This window comes from Apostichopus japonicus, chromosome 9 (genome assembly GCF_037975245.1).
Source record: "Apostichopus japonicus isolate 1M-3 chromosome 9, ASM3797524v1, whole genome shotgun sequence".
Taxonomy (NCBI): Eukaryota; Metazoa; Echinodermata; class Holothuroidea; order Aspidochirotida; family Stichopodidae; genus Apostichopus; species Apostichopus japonicus.
In genome coordinates, this window is record NC_092569.1 from 4,201,599 (window position 1) to 4,215,817 (window position 14,219).

General features: G+C 37.9%; 2 protein-coding genes across 3 annotated transcripts in view; one reads left to right on the plus strand and one right to left on the minus strand.

The window, feature by feature from the left end:
• LOC139973373 (dual oxidase 2-like) overlaps nt 1-14,219 on the minus strand; it is a 77,364-nt gene that overhangs the window by 61,523 nt on the left and 1,622 nt on the right. The window contains exon 2 of one of the 2 annotated variants that reach the window (XM_071979997.1): nt 2,652-2,798. The gene's annotated coding sequence lies outside the window, so the exon portion shown is untranslated. Of the gene's footprint in view, nt 1-1,420; nt 1,529-2,651; nt 2,799-14,219 lie in introns of those variants that run through there. The other variant, XM_071979998.1, reaches the window with a different exon arrangement.
• Nucleotides 4,703-13,459, plus strand: LOC139973380 (inositol monophosphatase 3-like). The gene is made up of 5 exons (XM_071980019.1): nt 4,703-5,315; nt 6,804-6,969; nt 7,965-8,060; nt 9,130-9,303; nt 10,033-13,459. The coding sequence occupies exons 1-5, from the start codon at nt 4,920-4,922 to the stop codon at nt 10,278-10,280; spliced, it is 1,080 nt and encodes a 359-aa protein (XP_071836120.1). The 5' UTR covers nt 4,703-4,919; the 3' UTR covers nt 10,281-13,459.

The window sequence follows — 14,219 nt, forward strand, 5'->3', positions numbered from 1 at the left end:
CTTAGTATATGAAAAAAGAATGAACATGATATGCCCATTTAGATATATGAAAAAGAACGAACAACAACATGTCCACTTATTGTATGAAAATAGAACGAACATGAACATGGCATGCCCATCTAGATATATGAAAAAGAACGAACAACAACATGTCCACTAAGTATATGAAAATAGAGCGAACATGGCATGCCCATCTAGATATATGAAAAAGAACGAACAACAATATGTCCACTAAGTATATGAAAATAGAACGAACATGAACATGACATGCACATTTAGATATATGAAAACTGAACGAACAACAACATGTCCACTTATTGTATGAAAATAGAACGAACATGAACATGACCGCCCATCTAGTTATATGAAAAATAACGAACCACAACACGTCCACTTAGTATGAAAATAGAGCGAACATGAACATGACCTGCCCATCTAGATATATGAAAATAGAACTAAAAACAACACGTCCACTTAGTACATAAAATTATAACCAAAATGGACATGACATGCCCATTTAGATATATGAAAAAGAACGAACAACAACATGTCCACTTATAGAACGATCATGAACATGACTTTACTCACTATATGAAAATAAGCGGATATCACATGATATGCACACTCAGTAGCGGATTAAGGGCGGGACAACAGGGGAACGTGCTCCGCCCCCCCCCCACATTTTGGGGGCCCCACATTTAGAGTATCCTAAAATTTACAAAACTGTCGTAATTGTGATCATTGAAGGTCTCGAATGTTAGCGGTGAAAGGTCTTTTTCAAAACTTAAGTTGATTAAAAATCACATGAGAACCACGATGAGCCAACAGAGATTGGTGAACCTCAGTATTCTCGCTATCGAAAGTGACATTTTAAATTCATTAAAACACGATGAAATACTCTCTGCAAGCATGAAAGTGCGGAAAAAATACAGACTATAGGGCCCCCCACACAATTGCGTGCCCCCCCCCCCACACGCTTAGTCCGGCCCTGTGCACACTATATGAAACTGAAAGAACAACAACACGGCATGCTCACAGCTTAGTACATAAAACTAGAACGATCATCAATGTGACATGAAGAATGATTATCGTAGAACCTACCCTATCCCCTGTTGCTCTTTCTGTGTTAGAAATATAGCTGCATCCTCCTCTAATATTTCAATGAATTTTTATGCAAACATGGCTGCAACTTCAGCCATGCTTCGTTCTCGCATATACGTACTATACAAACCCGGTAATTCAGTATCACCATTTAATATCAATTATAATTATCCCAGCAGACACAAAAACGTATATCATAACATTTTTCATCGTGCTATAGAACTATTATAGTTCTATATATAGCACGAATACGATGATCTGCATGTATAGTTAATAATTGAATCAAGCAGAATGCAAATGTGTAGTTATATATACTCACTCTTGACTGCCTACAGAAATCACTAACAGGTTGAATTAATTACAGTACAGGAAACAGGGAAACTTTACCAAACAGTACGTAGTATATATCTAACTGACCAGATCATGGATGTGTAGTAGTATAATTGAAATGGTGATGGCTATGTATATATATATAATGAATTAAGCGGCAAAGTGAATGCTTGTAAACTTGTCATCGATTTTCTCTTATTTGCATGAAGCTGGCAAACATTGCACTTTTATAACAGCCAAACATGTGGTGACAGACGCTAGCCTATACAGTTAGGCTAGCGTCAGAAAAATGCATGTTCATCGCCCGCGTAAATGACAGCCGGCCAAGTAGTGGTATTACAAAACATGCCGTAATATGTATGGCGCGGGAAGGAATAAATTGAAAACGGCCTATATAAAGTAGTGTAAGCAAACATATACTCGGACCTAACGTATAAATGAGCGATATCAACACAATGGTTATATATGGTTTTAGATGAAACTAATTCGAAGTTTGATATATCGTCATTAATTTAAAATACTTAGTTACAGTTTTGAGATAGACAGTGTACATTTTTTAGATGCAAAAGTCGACATTCTTTTTCGAAATTGCGATATGAACATTTTAAATGTGCTCAATATTTTCGACTCCTCTAAATGTCAAGCAAAAACAAAAAGACTAATTAAGAAGAGCGTGATTTTGAGTAATTCATTTTTTTTCAATTCAAACTTTTAGGAAAAACTCTCATCATTGCGATATCAATTGCCGACATGTTTCTTGAAATTGTTACCCTTATATAAACTGCCGAGAAAAATATTAGGAATCAGCGTAATTTTCGAGGAAAATATTCGAAATTTTGGTCAAGTTGGTGAAGATGATACTGAGTTAAAATTTTCAGGAACAAGTGAAAATAACAATGAAAAAATAAAGAAATAAAAGGTCATGTAGAAATTTCTGAGATAATAGAACTTAAATTCCGAGAAAAACGGTAGGGTCTCGTATGGGTCGTGGCTCAGTCTTGATCAAGAAAATCCTATATCGTGGACCTACAAGTTTGTAGACTGATGCTCTAAAAGACGTCATTATACTATACTATTTACTGTTTCTATCACTGAGACAATATAGTAATACGAAGAAATTAATGCCGACACAACACAAGAGAGAGCATTTATATATATATATATATATATATATATATATATATATATATATATATATATATAAATATATGTTTGCTTACCTCATTTCGTCAACGGCACCATCCAGTAATCCCCGACAGAAAGTGTTTAAGCCAGCTGTGATAATGGCTGCTTGGAGGAGCACGGCGAAAGACGTAATCACAAAGAAAGGAATCATGATGAACAGTCGCACCCACTGTCGCATTGCTCTAATAATAATAAATCAAATAATCAAGACAAGAACATTAAAACCAATAATTGTAAAGCTATGTATCGCTTTACGAGAGAGCAGCATAATCAAACGTATTAAACTGCACACTGGTAAAATATCTGTCATTAAATGATTTGATCAATGATGTATATGTATATATGTATATATATATATATATATATATATATATATATATATATATATATATATATATATATAAATATAAATAAATATATATATATATATATACATATATATATATATATATATATATATATATATATATATATATATATATATATATATAGTATCATTAGAGAAGAAGCAGTACAGCCATATAAATTGAAGCCACTCATCCAACTGGTGGCGCTTCGCTTTTACGGCAAGTAGAGTTCTCTATAAAGGAACTCTAACGGCAAGAAAGTACCGGCGCGTAATACAAACACTACCGTCTTTTGACATAACTAAAGTGATAAAGTTGACATAAATCACTCGAAATGGTGATATCGTGTGCCGCATTAAGGGGCATAAATCGTCAAATATGTGGCAGTGGACTGTAGTTTCACAGGTATTTCTTAGAAGCAATTACATATAGGAATCTAAATACTTTACACTATATTGTCGTATGCTCAGCTGCTGTATTGTTATTCACTGGACCCTGGATATAGTTATCCTAGGCCCTTAGACCGGATACAGCTGTCCTTTCGGATACGATTTGACTAAAGCCTAATGGCAAAAATGATTACCACCTTATTTGTCTTAAAACTGTTTCCCAGAATAACATGGGATGGCGGTTATGATGTCCTGGGCGTATCACTAACATATAATACTAGGAAAATAGGCTACTACACACTTTGCAACATTAACATTAAACTGAGAACTGCATATGCACAGAGGAAGTATTACACAAATGTAGGTGTGAGGAGGTGGTGGAGAGGAGGTAGGGTTGCTTTTTCGTGGCACTTTTCAGGGACATCTATGACACTATTTGAGTGGAGCATTTAAATAATACTAGCAAGAAAAATGTTTCCAGACATTAAAAGTTGCACAAAACACTCCACTTACTCGAGTCATTAGTGGCGGGAAAAAAAGCTGTCAAAGTTGGTTCTCCAGCCATGAGTGTATAGTAGCCTACTTACCACTCTGGTCTCCAAAACATGTCTCTGTTGTGAAAGTACACCTGCTCTTTAAAAAAAAACGGGTAAAATCACATTCAGTTTCAAAGTCCCAACGCACAATGTATGTATGAAGACGTAAAAATGATATGGCTTTTTGCCGTACAACGCAAAGCGCCATCACTTTTTCGAGGAATCACTGCTTAAACGCACGGCAATTCACTGTGTCAACATTCTTCTTAGTTTAATTTCTAAATTAAACAAAACTGTTGGCAAATTGCTTATCCACTGAACTTAGCCGGGGTAAGAAAATGAGTAAAGTAAGTTGGCCTGACGTTTCGATCCTAGCAGGATTTTCTTCAGAGGCTAAAATGACAATAACAGTAACAGAAGAGACAAATACATGAACAGAATACAGACAGGTTAAAGGGCAGGGTGAACTCAAAAGAGATAGATGTAAATGGATAAGTAGACAATGGTTCAATTTCTATGAGTACAACACGAACGCACAAGTTACAAATTTGGAGCGGCATGCTCATCATAGGACTCGAGGTAGTTCAGCAGCACCTACATTGACACAGATATAAGTACATAGAATTTTCACAACAAAATGCATGAAAACATGATATTACACGCACAATCTAGTGAAACTAACTTCATGTTTCGTTTACCATATATGTGCTTAAGTAAATTTTATTAAGATGTTTGTGGATGATGCAAGTCAGCGGCGTTATTTGCTAGAACGTATTATGTAACATTATGTGTGAACTATTTTCTGTCAATGCGGCAAACTTCGCTTTTACGTTATCTGATTATTGTTTCGCGCAACAAGTGCCCGTTCTAAAGGTACGGAAACGCTCTACCAAACACTATCTCAGTGCATAGAAGTGACGTGGATGCGGAAAGTTAGTAACACGTAGCGGCCATAACATTTCTATCAGTTTTAATTATGAGCCTTGATACACTGGAAGGCACCGATTGAGAAGTATCTTTTTTTTCGAGGAATGACGAAGGTATACGGGCACGAAGTTCAAAGTGACTCTAGTCGTATATTTTTAAAGAAGACAATGAATAGCGTAAAGATTAGTCCAATCGGGCTTTTGGTGTTGGCCTTTGTAGGGGCCTTAGCACTGTACTATGTGCAGCAAAGTTGGTGGGGACATGAAATTGAGGTCTCGACATCTGCCGATGAAATAAGCATGAAACAACTGTTATCTGCTGCAATATATGCAGCCGAAAAAGGTGGTGTCGAAGTTGTGAAAGTACGAAAAGATGCTGATCTAGAAGAAAAGAGCAAAGGGAAAACCTTAGAAGGTGCCAATAATCCTGTGACAGCTGGAGACATGAAATCCCATGAAGCAATTGTGTATTCCCTGAAAGTAACATTTGACGGTTTACCAGTAAGTTTTGGTTACTTTTAGTCTTGTAACTTATCACTATGGTAGCATACTACCCATGTTGGTCTACGGTAAGTTATGCTGTGGATACTGAAGTATATGTAAAATACCATAACTAGCCTTGGCCTACAGTAGTCTTAAATTTGAACCTTACCTAGGAGTAGGACCTAGCCTAGGCCTATAAATGTGTAATGTTGTTAGGCCTAGGCTATAGCGTACATAAACTCACCAAGCCTAGCCTAGGAATATAGTAGCCTACTGTAGAAAACCAGTCTTATTATGCCTATATGATAGCATATATATTTGTGGTGACAGTGCACTTAGGACTGCCTGGGCATCTGCTACAGTTACTGTCTTGAGTGCTCTCACCCACCCCCCCCCCACTTTTACTTTTAGTATTGTCAGCTGACATCAAACCCTTTGTCATAAGGATGAATGCTGGCATTATAGTCAACTCCATCGCAGATACTTCCTTTAGTAACATTTTCGAAGACTAGAACTCATTTCGCAGCAAGTTTGTAGGTAATTAAGCAAATGTATATATTCTCTGACATGATTTGTAGAACATGCTACTGATAAATCAGATCCTACTTCTCAATGATACTGTATATGACAAGTACTATAGATTAGACTTTTCAGTCAAGGTTGCAGGATTTTCTAGATTGTTGAAAGCTTCAGCATACCGTGGGAAAGGTAATCGTGTACTTACAGTAGTTTCAAGGGGAAATGAATTGGCTTGTTAAATCACACCCTTTGTTGAGGAAACAGGTTTATCAAAAATTCTCAAGTACGTATAGAGAGGGGGCAATATATCTGGTAAGAGAGAGTGTTGGTTATCTCCATTTCTAACACCTCCCTGCTTGCGCATGCATGAAAAGGCTTGCTAATTGCACACTTTGTACATTCATGAAACAGATTCTTAAATTCTCAAGTATATATGTAGTGAGAGGGGGTTATATATTCTGGAAAAGAAACTCGGGTTGAATCTCCATCTGCAGTACCTCCTTGCTTTTGCTGTAAAGTAACTGACATGGCACTGTTCTGTACAGTAGACTTTGTCGTTTGCCAAATGGACGAAGTAATTTTGAATACCATTGGCAATGTACTGTATGGTCTGTGTTGAGTAGTGGTGTAGCAAAATCATATGCAAATGCGACTAATTTGAATGATATGTTTTCATACGTTGACAACAGTTATCTTACAAAGTTTCCAATCATACAAGAGCAGAATATTTACATTTCGGTCCTCAAGCAAGCAGTCGGTGTTAGTGTAATCTCTATGGTTTTAATAAGGGTTGGAAAGTGGGACACTACAGTATGGTCTGATAAAGATATTTAGCCTTTTGCATTAATTACTGTAGCCTGGATGTCAACATCCATGGAAGGTTCCACTGACCCACTTTCATGTTTCTCATTTGCTATATACTGTACAACATTTGGAATATTAGTAATGCCACTGACGTACAGTTTTGTGATTTATCATCCATCAAAGGTTGTATCCGAAGAGAAGGAAGATAAGCCATGGGATAAAACAAAAGTCAAGAAGTTGGAGGTGAACCATCCAGATGTGAAGTCTATCATCACCGACGATCAGATGATACCCATCAAAGACGTAGTCGTGTGGGTCGACCCCCTTGATGCTACACAGGAATACACTGGTAAGTTTTAGCATGTCATTGATACAGTGCTTCGTCTCATGGAAGTCCATAGTATATAGTATACATGCTTACATCACTGTACTTAGGCTTTCTGGTAACTTCGCCCAACAGCCATTTCGCCCAACTGCCATTTCGTCCAACTAGCATGGGCATTTCGCCCAACCAGCATGGTCATTTCGCCCAACCAGCATGGTCATTTCGCCTAACCAGCATGGTCATTTCGACCAACCATTTTTTTACTCATTTTCGGTGAGAATAATATCGCTTTTGATGGGAGGCCTATTGTTCGTGGGTCATTAATCCACAGCTCTTGTTCTGCTTGATGACTTCGGTCAAGCATTTATCAAGTCCGCCAGGCGTTAATCAAGGGTATTGTTCACAGCAGTTGGGTGTTAATCTAGTTCTACATAGTGTTAATCTAATGTTATCAAAAAAGGGGGTGATCAGTCTCCATAAAAACCTATCAAACCTAACCCCTTAAACACTGATCCATCTTACCGACTGTAACCACGACTTCAAGTTGCCTTAATAATGGGTTCGTATCCCGTAACTTTAACAATTCCCGAACGTTTCCTTATTAATTTGACCAAACCCATAGAAGTATCCCTGTCCGTTATATTGAAGTATAATATTTAATCAATGTTGGTCGAAATAACCAGCAAGGTTGGGCGAAATGACCAAGCTGGTTGGGGCGTTGGGCGAAAGGACCAACAGGGTTGGGCGAAATGGTATAGTTGGTCGAAATGGCAGTTGAGCCAAATGGTTGTTGGGCGAGTGACCAGTTTCCGTACAGCAGTAATGGCAGTGCCAAGTGTTCAGTCTAAAACAGTCCTTACCTATAAACGTCCAATCTCTTCCAATCATTGTCGCAGATATTCTGTCCATTCATTGTTCTTTTCAATCACAATCACAGCTGTAAATCAGTTTTGTTACAGTTGAAAAAATGTCAAATACTTAACAAGTTTTCTTCCTTTCTCCCTCCCTCCTCCTGATAGAGAATTTAGTCCATTATGTGACAACAATGGTCTGTGTTGCTATCAAGGGAGAGCCTGTGATTGGTGTTATCCACAAACCATTTTCTGACCAAACAAGTGAGTATCTACTCTTTTATATGTTGTATTTATTTTTTAGTTCCAGTTTCTTCACGACTGAAGTGATTTTTATGTCAGTTATTAGTTCTCTGGTTGGCTAGTGTACAGTACGTCTTAATTGTTTACCCTATTCCGCTACTTTTGTAGTAAGATACTTTACAGCCGACAAGAAAGCTATGAATAATGCATGATAGCCTTGGTAAAGACATTGGGCAAATTTAGCAGTCAGGCCCTCGTAAGCAATTAGATACCAGCACTTGTTGATAGGTTTTTCTTTGAACAGGATTATTAATCGGTTCGTAGAGATTCGATACGATTTATAGAAACAGCCTGGCTGGTAAAACTGATGAGCATTTCCATCCCTTTTCATTTGATATTCCTCTGCACAACTAAATTTCAAATTCCTATGAGCAGAATGAGTGTCATTTCTGCTACCCTGCATCATCTTATGAAATCGTGAATGTTAGTAAATAAGTATTGTGAGGGCAACACAAATCATAATATCTTCTCATATCATCACTTAAGGTTTCATTGGAAATTATCAATTACCTTCAGTAAGCTATTTATGGTAGAAGGAAAGTGTAGAAGGACAAAGAGGGGATTAAGGGAAGAGTGTAGGGAATAAATTAGAGAAGGACAAGGACAGAAAAGTGTGGAGAAAACAAGGTGGAAGAGAGCTTCAAGAGGAGGGGTGACAGAGGAGGATACCAGGTGGTGCAGGGGGGAAAGCAGAGGAAAGGTTAGTCATGTCCTTCCTGAATGTTCAGCCCATGAGGTTGAATGGTACGAAGGCGTTGCATCCGCAGCCTCTCTCTGCTGATTCGTACTAAGTCAGGACGGCTATCTAAGGATTCAATCCCCTGTAGGGACATGTCATTGATTGTATTGTTAGGAAGGTTAAAGTGTTATCGAACCGGGGTCTCAGTCTTCATGGTGTTGACTGTGCATCTGTGACAATAGAACCGCTTCTTGAGGGTGGTTTTGGTTTCACCAACATACTGGATGCGGCAAACTCTACAATTCGTTTTATATTATATTTAACACTTTCTTAACTTTTCATGCCATTTAGCTTGGGCTTGGGTTGGACATGGTCACTCTGCCAATCTGAAGTCACCACCGTACAAAGTGAGCATGAAGGAGAGCCCAAATATCATCGTATCGAGGAGTCATGCGGGAGCGGTCAAAGGTGTGGCAGAGGAAACCTTTGGAAAAGAAGTTAACGTTATAAAAGCTGGTGGCGCAGGTGGGTATTTCACCGATTCATTTGAGGAACGGTTCCTCTCTGCTTCAGCAGGTCGCTTTAGAATGTTCTATATTGTTGATGCTATCTGTCGTGAAAATTAACTAGGTTTTTCTGCACACGTCTATGAAAGGAGACACTGATCCAAGTATCATCTTTAGTCTACACAATGGAGACGACTCCCCAAAAAGAGTTGAAAAACCCACCTTTGCTCCATCTGGGAGATATCCTAGTTTTAAAAGGTCATCTCGGAAGGGAGGGGGGGGGGGGGGAGATGGGGTTGGCACTAAGTCACTGACACCTTCAATATTCTCTTTGTTTCAAGGTCTGTAGAATGTTAGCAGAGCAGAGCAGAATATTTCAAACAATAGAATCTTATATCAGAAACTTTGCGACTATGTTTGATATTTTGACCACAATAACAAAAAAATCATGATTATGGGACTTACTGGTGTGGTAAAGCACTGAATCTACTGAACCAAATGAATGGAAGTACACTACAGTAACAGGCATAGTCTGGACTGTATGAATCTTGCACCGAGTATCAACAGTGAATCAGCCGAGATGAATACACATGATACAAATTTGGGGCTGGTCATTGTATTAATACATCAGTAGTAACAAATGCGCGGCAGTCACTTAAAATACCGAATGCTGTTGTTATTCATTTAATTTTATTTTTTTTTGTTGAATTTCTTAAATTTCTTGTTCTACTTCTTCTCATCTTAACAGGTTACAAAGTTTTAGAGCTGTTTGCAGGCAATGCAGATGCCTACATACATACTACGTTGATTAAAAAATGGGACATCTGTGCTGGAAATGCACTCCTGAAGGAGATGAGTAGTAAAATGACCACATTATCAGGTGAATCTATCGGCTACGAGTACCAAAGCGATCCAAAGAACGATGGCGGCCTGTTGGCTTCAATATGGGACCATGATAATTTCTTGAAAAAATTGTCCAGCGCCAAAGGAGTTTGAAAAAAAATAGGGATTTATTTATCAAAATCTGATGAGTAAGTCCGTTTCTATTCTTGGAAGTTTTACATTGTGGGTTGACAGGCTGTGGGTTTTGTTGAGAGCAGAAATTTCCCAGGTGTCGATCAAGAACTGCCATCAGATTCTTTGAATAAATGGGAGTTGGATAGCCTTTCATCAGCAAAGAAACACATTTGGGTTATAAAAGTACATATCCTTTTCTTTCATAAATTGATATATCACATTTTGTCTCCCTCTTTTATGAATTGAAACGTAAACATTATTTGCTTCTGGGTTCAAGGAAAGTAATGTATTATGGAAAAAAAATGGGGGAGGGGGGGGGGTAATGTGTGAAAGGTTTACAATTTGAGACCGAGGTTTTTTCTTTGTAATTTGAATTTATTGCCTCTCACTAAAAGTTTCTTCTACTTAACATATAGTGTATAGTATTTGCAAAATGATAAATGTTCAAAAGTAGGTTTGATGAATCACCTGAGCAATCTTTGCAGAGCAATGTATCATGTCTTCCAGTGTACATTGGCATCAATGTTGAATCTGGAATCAAAATGGTTGTGAAGTGTGTCTTTCGATGCAAGCAATTATTGCATTATTATGAAGTTAAGATGTTGAAGGAGCCAGATATTTCCTGTCATCACAATTACCTGCACAAATTACTACTTGATTTACTGTACTCTTTATGATCAGGTTTATGATACACATGGACATATAAAGGCATTTGGTTTTTGTCAGAAATTGTGATTATTATGCCTTTCAATAATAAGGTCCCAATGTCGTCCATGTATGTCGTCCAGTTACAGAGTTGTTGACAATTGACAATTCATAATCATGGATGTTAAATATGAATCTAAGAGACCGACTTCGGTCAGCTTGCGGCTTTGATAAGCCAATGATGGCTTCGTCGCGAGTTCCTGTTTGCAGGAGGATCTAAAATACAATATTATGACGGCTGGAACATTGTGCTAATATTAATCATCAGATCACTTTGGAAGAATGCAGTTATGTAACTTAGGTTTAAGTTATGTGTAAAAGAAGTATGTAGCATGTACATGACAGTTAGATAGCTAGTCATATGAGGGTAGCAGTACTTTGCAGTGACGGTCTGGGGATTATACAGTAGATTCCAGCCATTTGCTTAATATAAGTTTAGCTTATAATGTTACCCATGTATGCCAGAAACTGTGTGCATACGCCAAAAATAATGTTTTTATTCATCGTCATAGTGCAGCTGTCGTGTTCTCTGTTTTTAAGTGTGACCGTACATCCTGCATTCTTGTTTTTAAATGACCAAGACATACATAAAATGTTCCTTACCATGCAGTGTACAGCCTTTAGTGCAAGTAGTAGGTTGTGAAATGTCTGGCCAATTCCATGAATTGCTGATTTAAAAAAAAAAGCACCCCCCCCCAGCTTCCAGCAGAGGAAAACATTGACAGTGTGAAAAATGCATGAAATTTTCTTCATACAAAATGCCAACACCGCAATCATAGCAGTTTTCTTATGGGGGAAAATGTGATTTTTTGTGTTAAATGTATCGATAGTTTGGGATTGTATCTGGCAACAACGGAATGAATGATGTCATCGCGACAATTCAGCTGAAATTGGTTTTGTTTTTATGTTTATAATATTTAGCTAACTTATCCACAGAACAAGATAATATTTCTACAATAAAAGCTGCTCCTTGATGGAGTTCTTAATACAGAGAACTTTGGCGGGAATGACAGCTAAGCAAACATTCCAAATGTATCACATTTCAAAGATAAATTAACGAGAAGATTAGAAAAAGTAATACTTTTGAAGAACAATTGCTGCAATGACATCACATACCACTGTGATCCACTTCAGGGAAGAATCAATGGTTTAGCCAGAAAAATAGGTTTCCTTCAACCGTTTCAGTCAACCATACCCCCTCCACTCCCTCAGCCCCCCCCCCCCCCCCGGTTTCAGGCAGTGTCAGATTGTCTGCCTCAGGAATATGCCTTTAAAGGAAACCATTTAGCACATGCTATTTTATTTCTACCTGGCAATAAATAGCACTAAGGGGAATGTGAATCTCTTAGATGTGGTTTATGGCATAGGAATATCTCAAGTGTAAGATTGACAGAGGATTTGTTCAGTTTTTTGCACAATTGATATCTTCCATCGTTTTTTCATTTTGCTATTTTATTTTTCTATAAGTTCTTGAATTAAAAACTTGCAAATGAAGGTTGTTGCTACTGTAAAATAGGTAGCTCTATAACCTTTGCTAGACTTAATGATTCTTAACCTTTAATAAAGCGGAAAGTGACTTAGCCACCGAATAAAAGTTGCTTGGTGGTACAGTAAGCTAATATTACCACACCCTTGATGTTGTTCACTTTACAAATCAGTGATCAAACTTGATTTGAACATCATTATATGTACATTTAATTGAGCTTTTGTTATAGTCTATCTATGTTCTAATTGATTTATATTTAGTATAGATTTATATTTCTGTAGAAATAGTTTCGATTTATATTTGCATATATTGCATGTAGAGTGGGAGGCCCAGATAGTATTCTGTACAATGGAAACCTTGCTGGTACAGTATGTGTAGTGAGTGGTACAAAACCACTAATGATGGTTACAGGTTGACTGTAGGCCTGGCAGGATTGTCAGCCAGGAATTTGAGTTAGAGGGGCACCAAAATTTAAAAATGGGCTCAATATTCGTGCCTGGTTCCTTTTGAAGTGTCTGTACATGTGATGGTGGCACATGTGGGGTGGGGGGCATTAGACTGCACGGGGGGTTGGGGAGGGGGCACATCACTCTGACCTGGCCATGAGCCAGTTGTGAGGCCTGCTATCTTTAACCTGCCGTGATCATTTCTGTATTTTTGCTGTTCTTTTGCAGTTCAGTGAAGCCTGTCAAAATAGAAATGTGTTGTCTGTTCAGTTACAGTAAAATAGTTTTCACTTTGTTGTAGTTTAGTTTTAAGTACTGTTTTCTGTTATGCATCGGCAGAATTTCTGTCTGTTCTTCTTCATATTCTATTTATTTTTCCTCATCGTGTTTATTTGGACTGGACATTTCAAATTCAATTTTTTTGATCTGTGAACAATTATTTGTTATGAATCTGCAGAAGTGATTTATTTTATATACTTTTGACTCTTTCTCTTTGTTTCAATAAAGGTAATGATATTTAATTTTCTTTCCATTTGTATTTATTAACGTACCCCGTCCTTGCCTTAAGTGTGTAAACGAAATGAACGTGGAGACATCAAGTGTGTACACTGGTATAAGAGTACTTTGTATTGCATAAGAGAGATTGCCCAGTGTTAACTACAAGCCATTCGAGGCCACTACGTCAAACCTGAAGATGATTTATTACAGCACTGGACGAAATGAGTGTTGCACAAGGAAGCTGCCTGTTATAGCCTTGAAAGTGGAAAGACTTACTGAGAGGGCTAGTTTAAGGTGACCAGACGTCCCCGATTTTCGGGGACAGTCCCCGATTACAGTGTGCTGTCCCCGATGAACAAGTGTCCCCGAAAATGTCCCCAATTCGTCAAAATGTTCAGGAATTTCGAAAATATCCCACATTATTAGTAAAATAATTTTAAAGACTAGTCAAGTGTGCAGTCGCAGAACGGAACTAACCAGTATTTCAGGTGGGCCAGTGTGAAGTGGAAACATTGTTAAAATATATTTCAGATCGATCTAGCCTAGCACTCTTTCGTAAAGTAAGTAAATTTCATCACTTGATTTAAAAGTGCTTGTAAGTATCACCATTTTACATCTAAGCACCTTGGGCACTTGAAACTTTTCCACCCCCTCCCCTTACACCCCTCCCCCATATCAGTCACGCAATAAATGTCCTTGATTCCAGTCAGGAGATATGGTCACCTTAGTCTAGTTATTACTGTAGTGCTCGTCAGCGCTGCAATATTGTAATTACTGGCCAAG